This window comes from Lytechinus variegatus, chromosome 11 (assembly GCF_018143015.1).
Source record: "Lytechinus variegatus isolate NC3 chromosome 11, Lvar_3.0, whole genome shotgun sequence".
Classification (NCBI taxonomy): domain Eukaryota; kingdom Metazoa; phylum Echinodermata; class Echinoidea; order Temnopleuroida; family Toxopneustidae; genus Lytechinus; species Lytechinus variegatus.
This window is the reverse complement of record NC_054750.1, coordinates 34,753,290-34,776,991: the sequence shown is the minus strand read 5'-3', so window position 1 is coordinate 34,776,991 and position 23,702 is coordinate 34,753,290. Positions and strand designations below refer to the sequence as shown.

Below are 23,702 nucleotides of genomic sequence, written 5' to 3'. Positions count from 1 at the left end.
ATAATCTGCACAGTAAAAAGTGGTTATTACATTTGAATGGCTGAATTGGTAGCCTTTTTCTCTTTATTTATTTTTTTTTTTTTTTGGGGGGGGGGTATTTAATTGCAAGATTTCAATTTATTGCTGGTTTGCTTCATACAGGAGGAAGAAGTGATTGATCTTTCAATTGCAAGTTTGTCATTGATACTTGCAATTGATAGCAGATAAGCTTTATGGAACACCCCTTCTACAAGTTATTTTGATTTTCATTCCTAACAGGCAAGGGTAACTTTGGATCAGTATTAAAAGGTACCTGCATGGTCAATGGTCAGCTGATACCAGTAGCGGTCAAGACACTCAAACCAAACTTATTGCAAGATCACCAAGAGGTAAACTTACTGTATTCACTTTTGTTTAATCTGTTTAGGTCAAGTTTCAGTGATGACACTTTTTTTTTAGCTCCCATGCGGTGTTTGTGGAGCCACCTTTTGGCTCAAACACATGTTATACAATTCTTGAATGTTTTGCCTTATATGAAAAACCTGCCTTTTTCTTGAAAGCATATGTAATGACTACACATTCTGTCATATATTAATATACCTTGGAATAGTTCATCTTTTTCTTCTTATTCTTGTTCTGGTATACTGCCCAACAAGCTGGTCATAGTCCAAATTTACATCAATCTTATTGATAAAAAGGAATGAATTGAAAAATAAATGTTAGAGAAATATCCCTCATAAGTAACATAAAATGCAAGTGGGTTCACAAATTTGGTGTGAACTGTCGCAACTTGGGGAAATATAGCCCTCCACAGTAAAAGAACATTTCCCTACTTGTTTATCCCCCATTCATTTTATGGTCTTTTACTTCTAATGATTTATTTTATGTATTTTTCTTAGTCTGAGATCATGAAAGAGGCAGAACTGATGGCAGTCTTGGATCATCCACACATAGTTAGGATGATAGGTAAGAGAGACCTCACACAATCATATTTCCTAGTCTTCTTCCTAATGAAGTCCACCATAATATGAAATAAGCTTTGATTGAAGCAGAACAAATGATAGAATCTGGTCTGTACAATTCTTGTATGAATTCTGCTTTGAAGTGAGGCAGTTGGGAAACCTTTTGACTTTGTAATCAGGAGGACAGTACTTTCTAAAATAAACAATGATTAAAAAAAGAACAAACAGCATATTAAAAGTGATGTGTGTTAACAAACCTACAGCATGGGCTTTGAAGATATATTTTTTTAAATACAATGAGGTGGACACTATTTTTGTTGTTTTTGTTGTAAGTTGACCAGATTTACCATAAGCAAGCATGTACTAACTAATATAATATTTATAGAGCAGGCAAATGGTGATATACAAAAGTCATTATAATGACATTTGAAGCTCATGAGCACTATAAAGCTCTACAGGGACTTGAGAAGGTACATGTGTTATGTGCGGACAAGCCAGAATTGTGATAAATGGGGTAATAATATAATACATGTAGGTGTAAAGATGCGCAGAAATGTGTTTCTGATGTACTACGCACTGTTTTATAAAGACCTTATATATTTTTGTATTATAACATTTATGTCAATTATTGCAGGTATATGTCATGCTGCTGAGATGATGTTAGTACTGGAGCTAGCTGAGCTGGGACCTCTTCATAGATACCTCAAAAGACATCGGTAAGTTTTTCACAGAAAGATAATATCTCCTAAGTGAGTCCCTTGTGACAAACATTTTCGTTGTTACCCCATTTGATTCTACGGCCAAAGAATTAGGTTTACTTTTACTTTCAGCAACCTTTCTCTGCAGGAAAAAAATATTGTAAATATTTGAAAAATTGAATAGTTTTCCTTATGTGCTAAGAAAAAGTACATGAATATTCTAAATTAAAAGTAGCCCTAATAAAAAAAATGTATTGTAAAGAAAGCATCCCAGAAATTAGAATCAGAATTAATACCTACTCCAATGATGATGATAGTGATGATGGTGATGATCATGATAATGGTGATGATTATGATGAAGACGATGATGATTATTATGATGAAGATGATGATTATGATGAAGATGATGAATATAATTGTGATGATGATGATGATGACGACGATGAAGGTGATGATGATGGTGATGGTTGTGATGGTGGTGAGGGTCATGATTACGATGATGATTGATAAAAACAACTATGTAATTTGAATTGTTCTCTTTGTCTTTAGGGAAATGAGTACAAGGAATGTGTTAGAGCTGATGTACCAGGTTGCACAGGGTATGTGCTACCTTGAAAGCAGACAGTTTGTCCATCGTGACCTCGCAGCACGAAACGTTCTTCTCGTTGACGAGACCTTCGCCAAGATCAGTGATTTTGGCATGTCCAAAGCTCTAGGACTTGATAACCAGTACTACGTGGTAAGTAGGGTTTCAAACAGTTCCACTTGGTCTTCCAGCAAATGGTCTAATTTTCTCATCTTTTTAACACCATCATGTCTAAATTTACTTGATCCAGTAACCATTTCATCCAACTTACACCTAACTCTCATTTCATATTATGCCCAGATGCTACATGTATAATTCCCAACTTGTATATTAATTATTTTGCATATCATCTAATCCAGTAGACAAAGTGGTGTTGCGCCAATCGGACATTATACAAATTGGGCGTTGTCAAACTGGAAATTAGGTAAATTGCTGGGGCCGCGGAAACAGAGGGACTGCGGGGCACTTTTTTCCAAACCTTGTACAAAAATGTAAAAATGACCATCTGATTGTGATATTTTGCATGATCAGCCCCCCCCCCCACTTACAAAACTGTTCCGCGGCCCCTCAATTGGTAGATGCAAATGGGCCAAGTGGCAATTATACCAAATGGATTGTAGATAAACTTGTTTGAGATGAAACAGGATTAGGCCACATGAGATGACAACAAAGGGAAGGTAAACAGTGTGGTTTTAGTGGCAATTTTTCTGCCAAGTATTATTTTGTCAATATCAATCCTAAGACTGTGGGATGGTCGCTAAAATTGTGACTTTCCGTGCTTACATGCATTGTACACGCGTGCGCGCGTTCGCGGAAGTCCTTAACACACGGGGTGAATGGCGGAATTTCCAGTCGAGTCAATGGTACGATTTTGCATATTATTATTTTAATTTTGAGGTCAGCAGCAGAATTTACCGATGGCAACATGTTGCATGTATTCACTCATAATACTTTACATATTAATATGTACAAGAACCGTGGTTGCATTTGCCGCCCCACGGAAATGAAAAACTAGAGACATTTTCCTTGTCCATCCCACAGTCTATCTCCATGTACTTTTTATATCTTTCCATTTCTTTGTATAAGAGGCCTGTTACATCTGAAAGTTTCCTACCCGAGACCCGACCGAGTCCACTTGCAACCTTGACTGATTATTGGGGGATTAACTCCGCGAACGGACCGAGTCCGAAATGTGGTCTGTTTACATCACAGCGTTCATTCCCTCCCCTATTGTACGGTTTCATATCCGACTGACACCAAAGGGCGCTCTCAATCAAGGCTCTGAATAATTTGCGCGCGCTAATTGAAATTGTTTACATTTCGTTATTCTGGGAGAATGCTGATGATCCCAGCAGGTGATGAAGATATGATCGACTTAAAAAATTATACGTTTAACCCTAAAAAGACTGGGGGGGCTGATTCAGCCCCCCCTCAACATTTTTCGCGATAAATCCGCCGCGCGAAATTTTTTGACCGCGTCGCTCGCTGACTTTTTACTTTCAAGTCTCGCGCAACTTTTGAGACCAAAATTGTGACCCCCGGGTACGCGGTTCCAAAATTACGCAACATTTCGTAAGTGCATGCAGACCCAAAATTACTCAAAAACGTGAAATTGTGTACAAATCCAATGCAAATAGTGTTTTTAGCCAAAATTCATAAATGTATCATTATTTTTCCTTTTACTGCTGAAAATCAATTAATTTTATCTTTTTTATGGTCAAAATAAAGTCCCCGACAATTTCCATTGAAAAAACAATAAAAAACAAAAAGTAAAAAAACAAAGAAATACATAAGAAATTTAGAAAACAATAGAATACATAAGAAAATAAATGTGATGTTGAAATTTTTTTAAATGAATTTGATCAGATACCTATCTAGAGTATATGAAATAAAAATTAGAATTTCAAGGCAATTATTTTATTAATTAGAGCAAACTTATGATTTTACGCATAAATTAGCATAATTAATGAGACATGAGATTTTTTGCAGAATTTGATGTTATAGTTTTGTAGATAATGCCATGGGTAACGCGTGTGCCAATTTTCGTCGCGATCGCGCGATCGACGGCCGAGATCATAAGGGGGGGGGGCTGAATCATCCAGTCTTCTTAGGCGTCGAAATAGCCCAGTCTATTTAGGGTTAAAATGCATCCTTCTTTCCACTCAAATCAAAGACTTTATTTTCAATCACAATCAATATGTCGCATGCCGCAAAACATTTGAAGAACGACGGGGCTGGGGAGGGGATAGCGCGCGCTATGACGTAATTTGACAGCTGGCGAACGGACCGAGATAGGTTTGAAAGCTTGTGTGCATTTACATGTACGAATCGGTGGACCGGGGCCGGCCCGATACCTGCCCGAGACTACCTCTCGATGTGGTCTCGGGTAGGTTCGCAAAAAGGTGGCCCGAGGTAGGTTTGGGATGTTTACATCTGATTTCTTTCCGACCCGAGGTAGGCCCCGGGCCGGCCCGAGGTAGGGAATCTCTCAGATGTAACAGGGGTCTAAGTCGACTTTTACAGAATGCCAAAGTTTTTCATTTAGAAAAAAATATAAACATTTCCTTTTACACACCAAGAATTTCTTTGCCAAATTTGCTCAGAAGTTCAGAAGTACTGTAAGTAACTATTGTATATGCAGGATATATGCATTTAATAAAAACAGCATGACATTCTATTACCCAAAGTCAGAATAATCGGTGACAGTTCTGAAGCCCTGCGCAAGATATGCAAACTTTTGAGCATGAACTGTGAATTTGGGAGTCATTAAAGACATTATCAGAGTAATATTGATTATATTTTCTTCATGTTATTTTGTGTTTACAGGCGGAAACTGCTGGCAAATGGCCACTGAAATGGTATGCTCTTGAATGCATCTATAAATTCAAGTTCAGCAGTAAGAGTGATGTATGGAGCTATGGTGTCACGCTATGGGAGGCTCTGTCCTTCGGCAAGAAACCATACCCAGTATGTCAATTATTCTCTTTATCAAGTTTTCTTGAATGTTTGGGTGTTGTATGATATTAGATACAGTATAGTTTTGCGACATTACACGCCTACATGTACATTGCCACATTTTGTAGATTGATTGTAGTTTGTATTGTATTGTGTTTTGTTACATGTTTGTACTGCCTGTGGAGATCATTATTCTGTGTGTTTGAATATATAGATTGAAGTAAGCCTTCTTTACATGTATAAATTTATTTGATTATCATGTTTCTGCATCACTTCAAATCACACCTTCAGAAATCACTCTGTAAACCCAGATGCATTCTATTAAAATTGTCATCACTAATTGAATTGTCTGTTCTGACAATATCTGTGATATCCTTGTTTCAGAGTGGCTGAAAAGGACTTGACTCTTACTGTTACTACATGGTAACTGTCAGTTAATAAAACTTGTCAGTACTGACAAGCTTCTTGAAATGGTGTCCAGGGGAATTTTCCTGAAGTGACTTTTCAGATGTTTAAATCGGACAAGGTCTGTTTTATCTGACAGTTACCATAGTAACAGTCAGACACCTATGCTTCTCAGTGAATCAAAATCTGACAGATGAATGATGATGACAAAATGCTCTCTGTCACAAGACAATTTGCATTTCACAAGAATTTTTTTGAAACATCTACAATTTCTCTTGATCCTTGACCTCTAACCCTTTATATCCTTGATCTCTATCATGTTTGCTAAACATTTACCTCTACTATTTCCCTTGACCCTTGATCTATACAATTTCTTTTGACCTTTTCAGGGAATGAGTGGTCAGGATGTAGTGGAGTACATCCAGAATGGAAGCCGATTAGATCAACCAGAGAGATGTCCTGATGATGTTTATCATCTCATGTTGAAATGTTGGGAAGATGAGTAAGTTCAAATGTCACTTGTATTTCACAAGGATACCTGGGCTTTGTCTTACAAAGAGTTACAATTGATCCAATCAACCACAAATCTGGAAAGTGTCTAAAATGCATGTTTCTTCAAATCATTTAATTTCTGGATGTTATGTATAATCATAAATTCATTGTTTTCTTAAAAATTAAGTGGGCTTCTCTTCGTTTACAAAGGACATCATGCAAACTTCCTATAGAAAAAAATATGACATTGTTGGATTTCCATATGGTTATAGATGATCAGATCATTGGTAAGTAACTCTTTGTAAGATGAGGCCCAGTTCTTGAAAGAGACCAATCACATAATTGCTATGAAATGACCACATGAGCAGAATAATGCGCTCTTGGGCAGCATCTGTTGTTATGCCGAGCACACACTACAAATTCTTTTGCAATCTGATTGTGAAAAATATTGCTGTAATATGGATATTTCAACAAATGAAATCTAACAGTCAAAGTTCTGAATAGTGGTATAAACATTATATTATTATCAAGTTCCATTCTATTGCAAGCCTCGCTGTAGGAATAAAACAAATTCAGTTCTAAGTTTTGATGCCTTGGCAATAATGCAAGTGGCTGCAATTTGAAGGCAATTTGCTCCGAGGCTTGAATTAAAGCAGAATTTTTATTCTCGTATTTCTTGCATTTTTAAAAACCAGATTTTTTTTTTCACTTTGATATTTGATGCTAGATGTGATTTGTGTTAGTTGGTTCACATAATGTGGGGGCGTCGTGGTCTAGTGGTTACGACTCTCATCTCTCAATAAGAGGGACGTGGGTTCGAATCCCAGCCATGGTGTGATTTCCTTCAGCAAGAGATTTAGCATTATTGTGCTGCACTCAACCCAGGTGAGGTGAGTGGGTACCCAGCAGGATTAATACCTTGAAATGCACTGAGCCCTGGAAGGCTGCTTGAGCTAAAACTGGGGTAATAATGATAATAACAATGCTCCTCGGCAGTGGCGGACCGTGACCCCGCGGAGACAAAGCATTGGGGGGCACGGCTTTGTTCACAAACAATGCCGTGCCCCCCAATGCTTTGTCTCCTCCGGGTCACTGTCCGCTACTGCTCCTCGGAATACATTATTTCTAGAAAGATGGCGCAATCTTAGTGCCTATTATTATTATGTGCGGTTACTTTGAGGGTATTTCAGAACTAGAACTGACTGGAAGTTTACCTTGATTTAATTCTATTGTATATAGTTCTTTAGAATCCAAAAATATGGGCTAATTTAATTATCGGATTACAAATGTACAAAAAAGAGTTCACAAATGTAGATTGTGCAAGAATGTTATTACTATATGTTAAGTACTTATTTAAACAGGTAGAAGAGGGGAATACCCTGGTGTAATGGTCCATCTGCACAGCCAAAATTTATCTGCAAGAATCTTCAGCATTAAATGAGGCAGATTTGAGTTTATTCCAAATATTGTACATTTTATAAGCAATTGTAGCTGGCGAATGGAAATGGTGAGCCCACTCTTCTTAAGTGGTATTGCATTGCTTTATTCATCCTCCTGCCCAATGAATTTCACTTCCCTGAAATTGTCCAAGGGTCAGTTACTTTTTATGATTAGGCCCATGGTATACCAATAGGGATTATTGCATAACCAGTGTGTTGGCTCAGTTGGTAGAGCGTTCATCTCACAACTGGGAGGTCGGAGGTTCAAACCCCGGCCGCGTCAGACCAAAAGACGTTAAGAGATGGGAGTTGCTGCTACCCTGTTTTGCGTTCAACAATTAAAGGGATAGAGCCTCGTTGATCTGGCGCTGCACAGCGGCTGCCAGGCCCACGATCAATTGGGCAAAACAAATTTTCGGAGTATTTCATTTCTGGTGTCTATTTCGAACAATAAAATATGGATATTAATGTGCATTGTAGGACTGATAACAGCAAATTTGTATTGATGCGTTTATCTTACAGAGCCAAGGATCGACCAGGGTTTAGAGAGATTGAGTCAAGCATGTCAGATATTCTAAAACGCCTGCAGGCAGGGACCTTGAAAATGAGACCAAGGCAGATGCCGGTTGCCTAATGACTCAACTAACACTCCATGCCTAGCAAAAGGACCTTTATGAAGATGGTTGGCAAACACCTGTTCGGACTCTTTGACATAGAAGTAACATGGAACGGGCATGTACATCAGATCAGGACTACTAAATGGGTTTTCCAATTTGGAGTATCCTCAAGAATGGAAGACTGCATTTCATCAGGAGAGTTAAACTGTAACTGTGCTTGAGAAACATCAGACTTTATTCATGAGAACATCTGTGGGCTGTACGATATACATAGGTGTAGTTGAAAGGATTCAAGCTATCATCAAGAACTCCTGGAGTGGATTGAATCATGTAGGACTGAGAGACATTGTGGTAGGTGTACCTCAGTAGAAGGTCTCCCAACCTTGCAATGCACTCTGATGTCTAGTGCCATCACGAAAGAATTTATTTTTTAATGAACGCACCATTCCATCAGAACCAAGCAGACATATTTTTGTCTATTGATTCTGATTCAAGGTCTTCTCTCTCTGATCAAAGACTGATTTGTTTTTTTTTTAATGTAGTAGGAGGCTGCGATATTAAAACCCACCTGACCAAGTTCACAATGGAACAGACCTCTTTGAGGTATTCTTGCATCATGAGCTTGAAATATCCAAACTTAATACTTCACCTTTGTTTCAAAGCCAAGGATTCACCAGTATAATGCTGTTGTTTTTTGCAATAACATTTATAAGAACAAGAGGTACTCATGTGGTGGAAGAGCAAATATGATAAAAGCACTCGGTGAAAGCTATAATAATTGTTCATGTACTTGTAAAGTGAATAATGAAAGAAGAAATGTAACATCTTAGCCACCAGAATATATGTACAAAATATATTTATATACTGTATATAAATATCTGCTATGGATGGTGATAAAGTATGTAAGAGCTTTTCAGACTTGTTCAAATGTAGAGTAGCTATATTAAGATCTAAATCTGTGTAGTGTGTTAACATTGAAGAGAGGGTTGTTTTATGTTCATAGGGAAAGGTTATCTTACAGTAGTACTGTTAAGGGAAATTTTGAATATTTCATTCCGTTTTGGGGTTTTGATTTGGGAAGGGGGATGGGGGAATGAAAGCCTATGGTAGTAAGCGTTGCCAAAGTTATACTGGACTTAAGAAGATGTCCGGCATTGGTCCAGTGGTAGACGGACAACTTGAGGCATCTTGTCAAAATTTGCGAAGATCGCTTCCCGAAGAACAGTTGTGTCCTTACGCTAAAACCTGTTTAATTAGGCAAAGCGATCTTCAAATCTACATAGCAAGGTGGTTTTCTGAATTTATCGCTGTCAAGACCGCTTCGACCGTTCTCATTACACATTAAACTAGTTTCCACTAAACTAGTTTCCTAGTTTTAGGATTGTAGGACTTTATGGCAAGGTGTCTTCATGTACTCTGGCCTAAATATGTCACATAAAGATTGTCACCTCTGATCCAAGTGCTTGACAGTTATCCACCATTACTTCTTCCATTGTGAACAGTATTTCATTTGGCCATTTTTGTACCTATCAACTTTAAAAGTATGGAATTTGGATAGAGGTTGGATATAAGGGCAATTTTGATATGGTTTTAAATGCCTCAAATAATGTAGTGTCTCTATGCCTTTGTGTTAGTGCCTCAAATTTCAGGGTGTAATTTGGTCTATCTCTATATCAACACAATTTTAAATACATTGTCCCTCAATTATTCAATCAACTTCTAAATGAACTTAATACATTTGCATTAAAAATCTGAATATTATCAATCTCAAGAGGCCAGCACTAAAGTATACCATTTGTACAAACATGAGTATAGTATTCAAAATTAATCCTCAATATATGTCTTGAATAATTATAGGAAGCATACATCGAAAACGCCACATTCCATAAGAATGAATGTCCGTATTGAAAATTTGACTTAATAATGTTACTCGATAGTGACTATTATGCACCCTGATTATTTACCTGGTAGAGTTCATATATTAATGTATATGTTTAATGTAGTGATGTATGTTTATGATTATTCTTTTGTTTTTTATATAGTTCTATTTTATACATCATGTAGAGTTTATTATAAATGCAGTTAACTGTCTTTCAAGTCTGGTGAGTAGTGAGACCATGTGATCAATGATATTGATGAGAATGGAGGAAAGAAAATAAAAGAGAACTATGTTATTTGGGGGGGGGTCATCCTGACGGATTATGCAGGAATCGTGATTATTCATGAATCACACTTAATCATGAATTTTGAGGTGCTTTTTTATGCTAAACTATGTTTTTTACTCAAAATTGCTCGAGCTAATGTTTGAAATATCTTCAAAGTCTCCTGACTTTCTCTCAATAATGATCTTCCTGGCATTTCTGTAGTATCAAAAGCATTTGACTAAGGAACAAATAATGTACAAGGTATATGTTGAATGACTATGTTATCTAGGGGCATTTCATGAGCACATTTCATCTGTCAAGCTGTCAGATCTGGCAATTTTTCTTACCTTTGATTGGCTAAAATTGTGTGACTGTTACTATGGTAACTGTCAGATAATGACAACTTGGCAATGCTGACTATCAGTGCTGACACATTTCTTGAAATGGTCCTGCAGTATGCCTTAGATTGATGGTTTTAAACCATGGATTATAATTGTTGCCAGTCCTCCAAGTATTTAATGTCCCTGATATGTTGTTTGTATTATAACAGGTCACGTAAACCTGTTTAGTGTGAACAGTCTAATTTGATGTGTGGGAACAAGGTTTTTATGTCTGTTCAAAGCCAACAGAAAAACCCCATTGAGTTTTATTTCCTTTTTGGTGTTCAAAGTAACTATATTCCATGATGTAACAGGTCCTTTACATTATATGCTTAAGATGAAAATAAAGAAAAGCTTGTAGCAAATTAGCAAGCCTCGTAGATTGTACATATTGATGTAAGCTGCTAAATATGTAAATATATATATAATCTATGGTACTACAAAGACATTTGCTAAGTAAATTGACAAAACAAATGTGAGAGAATTTTTATGAAAGCATTTGTAATTATATAGTAGAAATGAAAATGTATGCCCGCTTTGAAAAACATTAAGTTGTGAAAAAGTGATATTCTGTTTTTCATATTGTTCTCCTTTTAAGGGCCGGGGGGGGGGGGGGGGGGGAACAGTGCATTTTGTATTATTATCTGCAATGTTTCAAATAGGAATTGTATTTCAGTCATCTTGTTCTTAGTAGATAAATGTGATTATTTTTGTCCAAAGCAAGCCCAGTCTTTTAAACGTACATGAATATTGTTATAAGAATGTGCACCAAACATTTTAATTTTTGTGTTGTTGCTTCCCATTATTTATCATATAGGCCCTATGCACAAGTCATGATTGTCAATGCATTTGTCACTGACACTAAAACCCTTCATTCATTTGATATCACATAAAAAAAGCACTTGTCAGTATTATACCACTTACATGATCAGAAGAGTTTGAATTCTTGTTCTGATTAAAGGAAAGAAGATGATACAAATATTATTTTTGTCTTGTTAATATTTTTCCCCTCTTGATTTTAGCTGAATAGATTGAGATGTGCTCTCCAGTGTTGACTTATGTAGGCCTACAAGTATAAATGAATCCATCTCATAAGAATGTTGTTACCGTACTAATATATTCTAATGATTGGAATACAAGAGTGGAATTGTGAATTTGGATTTTTTTCTTTAAAATCCTCTATTTTTAACATATTTTTTTCTTTAGGTAATGTGGAAATTAAATATGATGGGGCTCAAATTATGTAATGTCTCTTAAATAGCAGTCATATTTAATAGACAAGTGCAATTCAGTCATTTCCCCCTTTAAGAGCGAAAGTTAATGCAATTGAAAATGCTTTTCATACCAATGACAAAGACTTGTTTTGGGGTTACTTTTTTTTCTTGTCAACAGAAGTACTTACATCCAACAATATTCATTTTATGGATATCAAAATGAAATAAAAGATAGATATATTTATATAGTTATTAATATATGAAGACGTGTGCATCTTTGTAAATGTAAGGGAATTATTTTCAGAGTTATTGAAATGTAATGTTATAGAGAGGAATAGCATATTGAAAACAGTGTAGTTGGTATGTTTTTCTTTGTTACTGTGAGGTATTTTTTATTAAAGATATTTGTATGAATTTTCGCCCTATTTGTATAAAAATTGAATAATGTAGTATTGATCTACATGTATGAGATCAAAGTTTATATAAATAATTGTCAGAGTTAGGAAAAATGATATAGATGATTTCTCACATTCAATGACATAGGTTATCATGTGTCTGTGATATGTTGTTAAAATAAAGCCAGAAAAAAAAATTGCACCTCAAAATTATTTAGTGTTTCAAAAAAAAGTGAAATATAATTAGTGATCAAAAACACTATCCTAACTACATGCCTTAACTAACCTGTGTTATTAATCAATGATAATTTTAAGGATACCTTGAAAGTGTCTGCACAAATTTGATTTTTTTTTCTTCTCAAGTGTTTTTCATCCATATGAATAATATTTCATACAACATGTATAAACATTCAGTATGTGTTTTTTTTGTAAGACATTTGCAATGTTAGCATAATCCTTTAAAAAAATAACATTGATTTGGTCAATGCTGACCACCTTTATATGTACACTGTTAGAAAACACAGAAGATTTTACAGAAGAAAAAAAAAACAGATTTTACTGAAAGAAGTAACCAAATCATTCTGTAAATTGTTAAAACAGGAGTGATTTCATACAGGGCAAAAACAGTTTTATTACAATAAATTTGTAAGGTTACATAACACCAAATATTAATTTCCTGTAATTTTAGACAAATGCATGTAATATTACATAGTACAGTAAGATTACAGGTGTTCTTGAGACTATGTCGCAGGATTTTTTTTTTAAGTAGAAATTTCCTAACAGTGTAGGCCTATAGGATTTTCCTCTTTTGTGGGAATTATCCCAGGGAATATCTTGTGCAAGTTAGGCATATCCATATGTTGATATGCTCGAGCAACATTTTAACTCAAATATTATTTATCCATAATAAGAAATGCAATAGAAGAAATATTTGTACAATAAAATAGAATGTGCACTGTTAAATATCAACTGCAAGCATTCATTAAACATTGAAACTAATGTAAAAAAATACACCTATTAAAGCTACATATTAAGCTTCATTAAGATTGGAATTTTCAAGTGTAACATGTACTTACTAAAACACAATCAAATCTTTGTATGTTCAAGCTGTCAGATTTAGGTTGCTTTGAATTACGTGTACACAGCTCACATTATATTCTGTCACGTTTATTGATTCAAATATGATTTGTTTCATGTAACTAGGCGATCATCTTCTTTTGAAAACATCTGTCTTTGTTAGTGGATTATCATATGAATTTTGTCGGAGCCAATATGTATGTTGTGTATATGATATCCATCATACATACTTAAATGATGTTACTGCCTTGGAACCATTGGGTATTATGTTCATAAATGAAACTTGAATAAATGAGATCCATGGAAAGTGTACTTTGACATAAATACTTTAATTATGCAAGTTGTTGTAATGTGTGATCACAAGCAGAATTTTATTTGTAAACTTATGTTGATTTTATCAATGCAGGTTTTTTTTTAAATCATTTCCAATGAGGTAAAAGGGTTAATTTTGATGATGCAAAGTAAAATTATGTTTGATGGAAATCAAGGTCTTTGAATAAACCAATCGTAGAACATTTTACAATAAAACATGTCTTACTTGTTTGTTTTATTGTCCCAATTTGACGTGCGTACAAGCGTATATTTTTTAATCATATTACAATGTGTTCCTGTGCTATAATTTTTCGTGTTTTCTTACATATGGATTTTTAAAAGGTTTCTTACTTATTTTCACTATTATTAAATGGCAGAAAGAAGCTGCTGAAAACTGCTTATCTAATAAAAAAGAGAGCCAATGGAGTAAATTAAAGAGTCAAAAGGGGCCTAAGCTTTCGAGCCTAGCAGAATCTTCATTGGAGGCAAAATTATTGATTAATTGAATGGTGAAGAGTGTTGGATCAAGCTTTGAAATAAGCCCAAAATTAAATCTTTAGCCCCTGTATGAATAGTGTCTCTCCCATAGATTTTGTGTACATTCACCCTTACTCTCGTCATATTTCATTCTATACCAATCGCGGTGTGGAGTATTCAGACATATAGGCCCGTATTTTGAAGTGGGGTTTAACTTAAACTCAGGTTTAAAGTTGTGGTTTAAGTATGGATAGCCAATTGTTACACAAATCACTAACAGTAGAGATATCATACTTCACCTCATTTGGCTATCAAATCATTCATAATTGTCTAGGTAGTATAGATAAGTGATTGTCTTCACCATCGATGAATCAGGAAAGAGCACAATAAACATAAAAAACATACAACTTAATACAAATTTTGATACTTTTGGCTTCCCATACGTAAAACCACAACTTTAAACCTTATAGTTTAAGTTAAACATGCTATCAGAATGCGGGCCATAGAGCTTAAAATAATACAAATTTTATGATAATTTCTCTCCGTTCAACTGAGATATCGTGAATTGAATACTACAAAAAGTGTAACAAAACCACCTTTCTTCTTGGCCGAGTTCAAGACGCATAGCCATCATTAAATTCAGAATACGAAATACTTTATTATTTCCTCCCTCTTTTTTTCTCCACCCCCCCCCCCCCTCAGTCTCTTCCTTTCTTCCCCTTTCTCTTTTTCTAATCCTCTTTGTCAAACTTTACCTTAATCCTTCAACTCTTTCATAATCCTTATTAAAGATCCTTTTCTCTTTTAAAGATTACAATTAATTTTGAAATTAGATAATTCTTAAATTGTTCTCAATGCGCTTTTGGATAATGATGCTCTTTTGATACCAGGAATAAGATTTTCATGCCCAGGGCCGGGGGTGAGGGGGCTCCAATCCCAAACTTGTGATATCAATAATGAGCAGAGAAATAACGCAGCCGCTTCCGCGTTCCTTGCTGAATATTCATGAGTTTGATGGGAATGCGCACAATGCTTTAAAATGACAGTGTGCGCACATGGCCAAAGAAACTCGGACGAACTTTTTGGGGTCAACAAACTTATAGGAACATTCGTTTACATGATTGGTCAGAAGTTCTTAAACTCAGATTTCGAGGCGCGCTAACGTATCATAACTATTATGACGTATCACTGTACACGTATATTTTTGAAGACTTTTCAGCTGTTTTGTTATTATTCTTCACATTTGATTGATATACTGCGTTCGAGCTATATACCGCATATAGTTTCTCGTTTCTATCAATATTTTCTTTTCGACGACTGAATCAGGTAAGCCATTCTACTAATTTATTATGATATTAAGTCAAAAGTCATAATCTGAAATTATAATATGATTAAACATGTTAAAGTTAGTTTATCTCTAATTCGAAGGTCAAAAGACCTGTCACCATTTTCGCACATATTTCTGTTGATTAATCCTCAGCCAAATTGGCCTATATTCTTTATGGAAGATAACTCACAATATCATTACTTTTTATACATTTTTTTGTGCAATAGAATGTCTGACATTGCACCGAGTCGTCGTTTATTTGATTCTTGGCTGAAGAAAGACAACACCCCTATCTTCAGTCAAGGTATTATCAAAGACGCCAACATCGGAAATCGGGTGAGTTTCTTTTTTTTTAATATCTAATTTGAAATTGTGAATGTAATAATTATAATAAGGATTATGTTGTTGAAAGTAGTGGTGAAGATGAGGGAATATTGATGGTGATGATGACGATGATGATGGTGATGATATTAGCGGTGAGGATCATATTTTGATAATAAATACTTCGGGGTTCCTCAGAGTCTAATTACTTTTCCAAATAAAAGTTAGTTAATCTCGGAATTGGGTATAGTTGACTGACACATTTCTTGTAATTTACGAAAACCTCTATTAATCTTAAAATAATGCTGTAACATTAAATCCCAATGACTTAAGACATTCTTATCTTTCTGCTAAGAAAAATGCCTTTGTTCATCGGATTTTGATGAGGTATGTTTATATAACGTATCAGGACAAGGAAATTTGTAATACGCGTCTCTTCCATAAACAGTATAGACAATTCTAACAGAGTACACTGTCTTTCCGTTATTGGATAGAGAAGACTAAACATTATTTTATCTCCGATTGAAATGGCAAGAGAGTATTGACCATACTTACATCAAATTACACTTTCTAACCAAAATAAATCCATACTGTGTCAATTTAATTTCAATTAATTGATTAATTATTTAATTTGTTTATTTGTTTGGTTATATCTTTATTCATTTATTTATTTATCATAATATTTGTGCAAGAACATAGAAATTAACAGAAAGCTTTTTTTCATTGTTATATGCAATGACAACAACGAACATCAATATCACGATGTAAGTAATATAAATAGTTACAGGTAAATATTAAATAAATCATACATGTGAATAAAATCACTATCATTATCTAAGCAATGCTTCGTGAAATAGATTAAGAATAGTTTTACATAAGTGATAAAATGATAATGAAGTCTATTAAAACGGAATATATAGATATAAACTTCTTATTCACTGATTAAAAAAAAACACTGAGTGATATTAATCAAATAAATGGAGGGCGCTATTGCTTAAATAGGATTTCGGCTTAAATAGTCATATATATGACTGAAAAACCGTTAAACATAACCAAAAAAAGCTATTGCTGTGTGACTCAAAAACGTACGGAATTGTAAAGTCAAAGATGACTCGAACTATAAGGAACTCTTGAGTAAAATTAAAAGTCTTATTCGTTGGTGGAAGCAAAGAGATCTTACGATGTATGGTAAATAAAGCAAAACTTTTGAAAATGTATGCATTTTCAAAATTAACTTATGTTTCTTCCCTGATGACAGTCCCAAAAGACATTTTTAAGGAAATAGAAAAAAAATCTTTCAGTTATACTGTTAGGGTTGGAAATCAACCTTCGAATATTTATTTCAGATTTTGGGGTGTCGATTCATATTTCTGTGTAATTATGATACGAGTAAAAATGAATTTGAAAGGTATATTTTTATTACATAGATATGCTGAAGGCATGGCACGAATTGGATAAATGTAGACATTTTGGACACGTTGGAGGGAAAAGTAAGCGTGCATGCCTCAATAATAAGACCTTTGTTTATATTGAATTATTTCAGAAAGGTATACTTAAGGTCTCAGATATAATAGTTGGAAGTCAATTTTTAATTTTCATCTGAAAACTAGCTCAGAATTAAAAAAAAATATTTTCAGTAATAACTGAAAAGTGGTTACATGTTTGTTGTGTGTTTGCTTGTGCAGAGGTTTTAAAAGGTCCATTTTGATGAAAGTATGTTTTCGTGAAATTTGAACACAAAGCCCTGAAGAACTGTATTAGCAAAGGTCCGGTTTATGGGCGACAATTCTACACAACATGCATACATGATGAGGTTCACATCAAAGTTAGATCGCAATCATCATACTGTGTATGCATATTGCAACATGTATAAATCATGCTTTAGCTTTGTTTGACCCATGTAGACCGATCAAACATAACATATTCGGGCTGTCGGACAGGTCCAGGTCTGTGACACATGCTACAGTCATGATAGTCTTTCTCCCATTTTTTTTCTTCCTCTGGAGCTTATTGCGGCCCACCGTTTGAGAAGCGGACAATATCCGTGCACTACTAGGAATGTATACTGCGAAACCCAAATTTTCCACCACTGGTGCGGACAGAACGCCAAAATAATTTTCTTACGCAGCCCTTCTTACACTCTTTTTTTTTTGTTAAACGGTATTCTTAATTCCCATAACATAAGAAATCTTATCCTCATATTTCAATTTACCGTGCATGGCCTCTTTCAGGATCTTCCTGATTTGATTGTGCGTGCACAGAGTACCATTCAGACCCCACCAAAGGATACCAGAGTCATCCTTACCTTGAATGGTAAGAAGCTGTGGCAATGCTCTAGGAATGTTACGGTAAGTAGGTTTGGTGTAAGAATTTGACACAAAGCTCATGAGCAGGATGGGAATATATTTTTCGCAATAGTTGTATGTCTTTGTTTAATTTACTGCAACGATCTTTAGAAGTAAAGACATTACATCTTGATATGTTACCATTAAATGTAAAAAATAGGTACACTGATTTCATGTTCCTTTTCAAATAACAATTATTTTTTTATAGAAATTTAACAACCTGTAAAACAATGCAGTAACTTATTTTTTTTAAATCTAAGTATATGATGAGTATTTCTTGGTTTAAATCAGATTCCAGAAGTTAGAGCAGCAATGGGGTTCATTGATCCCGCAGACACAGCAGAGACCAATGACGTCACTAGTGATGACGTGGATGACGTCACAATTGAGCCAATGGATCCACTGGAGATTCCCATGGTATGGCGCTTTGAGCCTGGTCAACTCACCACCCAAATCAGCCAAGATAAGATTCGAATCTTGACTTACAACATCGAGGTAAGATTTATAAAGTTACTCTCTCTACCTGCACTCTAAAAACAAATCAGTCAAAAATGACTGGTTAATAGGGTCATCTGGGAGCAACTGTTATTCTACTCATATTTGACTATTTTCTAGTCATGTTTTACTAGAACAGAGTTCTTTCTGACTAGAATATATGTCAGAAATGTGAATATCAGTGATTGCCATATCAGTTGCTCCCAGCTGACTACTGGTCTAGTCAATTTGACTGATTTATTTAAGAGTGTGTATTGTCCTATAAGGTCCTATAATTCATGAAAAGATATTAGAGAGGATAGATAAGGGAAGAGGACATAAATGGGAAAAAGAGGGGGGAAAAAGAGAGACGAAAATGAGGAGGGGAGAGAATAAGATATGAGAGAGAAACAGACAGACAGAGAAATGGTCTTAGAAAGTATGTGCCAGACATACGGAGATTAAATGTAAAATACTGCAGAAATGTGCGAATTTCTACTCCGTAACCTAACTTTTTAGTGTGCGAAACATTTCCAATGAATACGCTTACAAAGATTATGATTGAATAAATCATTTCTTCTAGGATTTGATTGAGACCCTTGGTATGCAACCATATGCCTGTAATACATCTATCCTGATTATGATACTTGATAAGCTCTCTAAGGCACACCGTGTGGCTGGATGTCTTCAAACAATACTAGACACAGAGAGACAACAGGCAAAGGAATCACAGGATGCACTGAAGGTAATGAATATTCAATAGACATCAATATTCATTTCATTTTAGATATGAATTTGTTTTTATATCTGCAGATCGAATGTCTTAAGGCGACTGCACACCTTATGATTGGTCTGCGACCCGATTTCAGAATAAAATGCAATAGAATTTGATGCTAATAATGAGACTTGGAATATCTTACTGTGTAATGTTCTAAATCATCGTACGAATACCTATGTTCAAATCTGTGACTGTGCTATCATCCTTCTTAGAATAAAAGCGAATTTAATATCTAGTCGTACTGACGCCATAGACGTCGTACGATTGCCTACGATTTGAAACAAATTTGTCATTTGGTGTTTACTCTAAAATAAAGGCTTGTAATATTTCAAAATGGTTATATTAGTATTCTTTCAATTAATTTCAACCTCAAATAAAATGATATGTTCCATTCACTTTTTCAGAAAATGAGCAAAATGCGATTTGTTCCAAAATCGGATCGCGAACAGTCGTAAGGTGTGCGGTGGCCTACCATTCAGAATCCTCCTACAATCATTGTATTTAAAAATCGACTCTAAACCTATCTTTTCAATCAATACTAGTAAGCTGTTGCAATGACCAGTTATATTATGATTGATATTAAATTACCTCTCAATGTTGTAAACTTCTAATTCATACTTGTTTTTTTATTTAAATTTATTATGTTTTACCTGTTTTATTTACCTTCAAATTAAGTGGTAAAGCACTTAGAAACTGTATTGTAATAAGCGCTATATAAAAATTCCATATTTTTAATATTTTATTATAATTGTTATCATTATTATTAATATGGAAATAACCAAAGGATGTTTCCTCAAACTAAGGATAAATGTGATCATAAAATTACCATCGATATTTCAGAAACAAATAGAAGTGCTGGAAACAACTCTTGAAGATGAGAGGAAGCTGGCTATCTCTTCAAAGGATGCACTTCAGGTAAATTATTAAAATGACGACATGATTATATAGTAGTAGAAGTAGTAGTAGTAGTAGTAGTAATAGAAGTAGTTGTAGTAGTAGTGCCAGCAATAGTAGTAGTAGTAGTAGAAGAAGAAGAAGTAGTAGTAGTAGTAGTAGTAGAAGTAGAAGTAGTAGTAGTAGTAGTAGTAGTAGTGATAGTAGGAGTAATAGTAGTAGTAGTGGTGGTATTAGTAGTGTTAGTAGTGGTAGTAGTTGTTGTAGAAGAAGAAGAAGTAGTATTAGTAGTACTACTACTACTACTTCTACTACTACTACTTCTTATACTACTATAGTAGAAGAAGTAGTAGTAGTAGTAGAAGTAGTAGTAGTAGTAGTAGTAGTAGTAGTAGTAGTAGTAGTAGTAGTAGAAGTAGTAGTAGTAGTAGTAGTAGTAGTAGTAGTAGTAGTAGTAGTAGTAGTAGTGGTGGTGGTATTGGTAGTAGTGGTAGTAGTAGTGGTGGTGGTAGTAGTATTGTAGTGGTAATAGTTGTAGAAGTAGTATTAGTGGTAATAGTTGTAGAAGTAGTAGTAGTAGTAGTAGTAGTATTAGTGGTAATAGTTGTAGAAGTAGTAGTAGTAGTAGTAGGACGATTAGTAGCGACAGCAGCAGCAGGAGTGATGGTATTTATTCGTGATGCGTATATAGTTTTTCTTAGAAATAAAAATGTCTTCCAAATGATGTTTTTTCACATTAAAAAACAACAACAAACCGATAAATTTGATAAAACTCAATTTGCTGCAAGGTGATACATCAACTGTAGTCCTTTTAACTATCCCGATCTTTTCTTTTTCCACCAAGAACCGAGTTGATGAACTGATTCGAAACTTGGAGGATGAGAATAATGCACGCAAACATGCAGAGGATGAGCTTCAGGTAGGTGTCATGCAAGTTCTTGATAATATGCTTAAGACATCAGGACAAGAATAACAAATTATTGATATTTTCTAACCAGCTTTCTTATTTATTTATCATAGATTTTTAGCATACGAATGTCTTTATATCTAAAGAAAACTTAACGAATCATTGTAGAAGTACACGGGCCGTATTCTTAAGTCGTGTTTAATTTAAGCTGTGGTCTAAAGTTGTGGTTTAACTATGGATAGCCAATGGTGACATAAATCCCTAACAGTAGAGGGGTGATTCCATGCTAGAAAAAAATCAGCTATTTTTGCAACATTTTTCAACTTATTGTCCACACAAACGAAGAACTTCAATTTCTTTTGTGATAATAATAGAGTACTACTGACTAGACATATGAGAAAATGACAACCAACAAAAATATGCTGTCCATGGGTAAATTAAAGGTGAAAATTTTGCGTGTCGTACGGGACATTTCTGAGTCCCGAACGACACACATTTTCGTCCTTAATTCAGTCATAATCATTTTTTTATAATAAGTTTTTCACATGACTACCCACTGTAACTTTATTCTTGCCCAAAAATAATTTTTCATTGCTCAAGCAATCAGCTAAGAACCTAGAAATTGTTGACAAAATGTCCCGTACGACACGTATGGAATCGCCCAGAGGTTCATTTTAGTACATTCATATAATTCTCAAAACATTCTTAACTGTCTGGGAAGGATAAATAAGATGACTTATCACCATAAAATAATTAGTAAAGAACACAATAGATATAAGAAACATTTCGTGTGATTTTTGTATTTGGCTTTCCATAATTTAGCACAGAGTTAGACCACGATCTAAGTTAAACCTGAGTTCAGAATACTTGCCTCTGTTTGCCTGCTGCTTTTCCATTTTAAAACACTTTTTTAAAGTGGTGCTAGCTTTATTTTAGAGTCATTTGTACTAATCATTTATTGATCAATATCTTTGGATGCTCCTTTCTTTTATTACGTGATAATATATTCTTATGATATATTTGCAATACAACCTATAATATTTGCAACGGCTTGCATCCATTTTATTTCTATGTCTAGTAAACCTCTGGTATTTTTTTCATGTTGGTCAAAATGCAAGCATAAAATTTGAATTTTAGTAAACATGTCTATTTCTCGATTGTCATTGGCGTCTATGCATACTTTCTCTGATTTTCTCAACCATACCAACGTCCATTTTTATGTTTGTAGCGACATCTATCAAAGCAAGTCCGAACCACATGCACCCAGACTGAGAGTAATCCACGAGAAGTCTTCTATGATGCCAGCTCTGAGGAATTCTTCTACGATGCTCTATCTTCCCTTGATGATGAGATCTACTATGATGCCAAGAACACATTTTCAGGAGTTAGACCAAAGGAGATCTTCTATGATGCCATCTCTACCAACCCGAAGAAGGTCCCTCCTTTGGTTAGTGCCATTGAATCACGGGTGATTAGCCAATGGTAAGTATTAATTAAACCAAAATCAAGAGAAAAATAAAAAACTACAAACTTCCATTCCATTAAACAAAAATGACAATAAGAATTTCTTCTTTTACTAACAGTGTGATATTTTCTTGCATAATTAATGTATATATTTTTTCAGTTATCTATCAGCAAAATATTGTTTATGAGTGTTACCAACGGGTAGCTTACAACGAAAGTACTTCTTTGTTGATTCAATTATGATAATTGCATTCAGATTGGTTCATAAACAATAATCATTCTTTGTGCTAATTATCTTTTCCTTTCATCTTTTTATGAAGGGTACCATCCGTGCCTTGGTTAGGACGGAGGCTCGAGCTACTTTTGGAGCATGTTATGAAAGAGGCAAACCGTGACTTGGATAGGGTCACCACAAAGGCCAAAGGCAAGGCTAAAGCTGGCACTATCGTGACAACCAAGTCAGACCTTCTTCCATTTTTTGACCCGGAAGTGAACCCCAATCATGTCAAACTTGGAAGTGGAATGTTCAGCACAGTCCTCCTTTATCGTCATGCCAAGACAAATGAGCCAGTCGCATTCAAGCTTATCGACATTCCTACTCCATGGAAGGATGTCGACGGGGAAGGAAAAGCCGCAATTGAGAAGATCAAGAACGAGCTGACAATCCTCAAGAAGCTTGGAACCATGGAATGGTTCCCAGAGTTCTATGGATGCTGTATGGTGCGTCAAAATATCGTGGGGATTGCCATGGAGTTCTGCGGAGATGTGGAAAAAGCTGAGAGTTATACCATCCTGGACTGCGTCGAAGGCAAGGGACCCAAGCTGGACAGAGACTCCTGGATGAACGTCTTTTTGGATATAGCAGATGGTCTCACAGTGATGCACAAGAAGCGTTACTTGTGTAATGATCTCAAGGAGGACAATGTGCTTGTGGTGAAGTCTGAAGGAGAATGGCGTGCTAAGATCATTGATTTCGGATGGGCAAGTGATATGATCTGGCCATTTGAGATGCCTTTCTCAGCTGAGCAGAGGCGTGACTACGTGCGTGGGCAGGCATATA

General features: G+C 35.1%; 1 protein-coding gene across 6 annotated transcripts in view; it reads left to right on the top strand.

Annotated features, from left to right (window-relative positions):
• The window catches only part of LOC121423908 (tyrosine-protein kinase ZAP-70-like), a 70,976-nt gene extending 56,828 nt beyond the window's left edge, over positions 1–14,148 (top strand). For all 6 annotated transcript variants that reach the window (XM_041619452.1, XM_041619451.1, XM_041619450.1 and 3 more), the window contains 7 exons: positions 259–368; positions 879–945; positions 1,576–1,657; positions 2,189–2,378; positions 5,052–5,192; positions 5,975–6,087; positions 8,039–14,148. In XM_041619452.1, coding sequence (XP_041475386.1) covers positions 259–368; positions 879–945; positions 1,576–1,657; positions 2,189–2,378; positions 5,052–5,192; positions 5,975–6,087; positions 8,039–8,150 — 815 coding nt within the window. In that variant the 3' untranslated portion in view covers positions 8,151–14,148. The remainder of the gene's footprint in view (positions 1–258; positions 369–878; positions 946–1,575; positions 1,658–2,188; positions 2,379–5,051; positions 5,193–5,974; positions 6,088–8,038) is intronic.
• Positions 14,149–23,702: the final 9,554 nt, after the last annotated feature.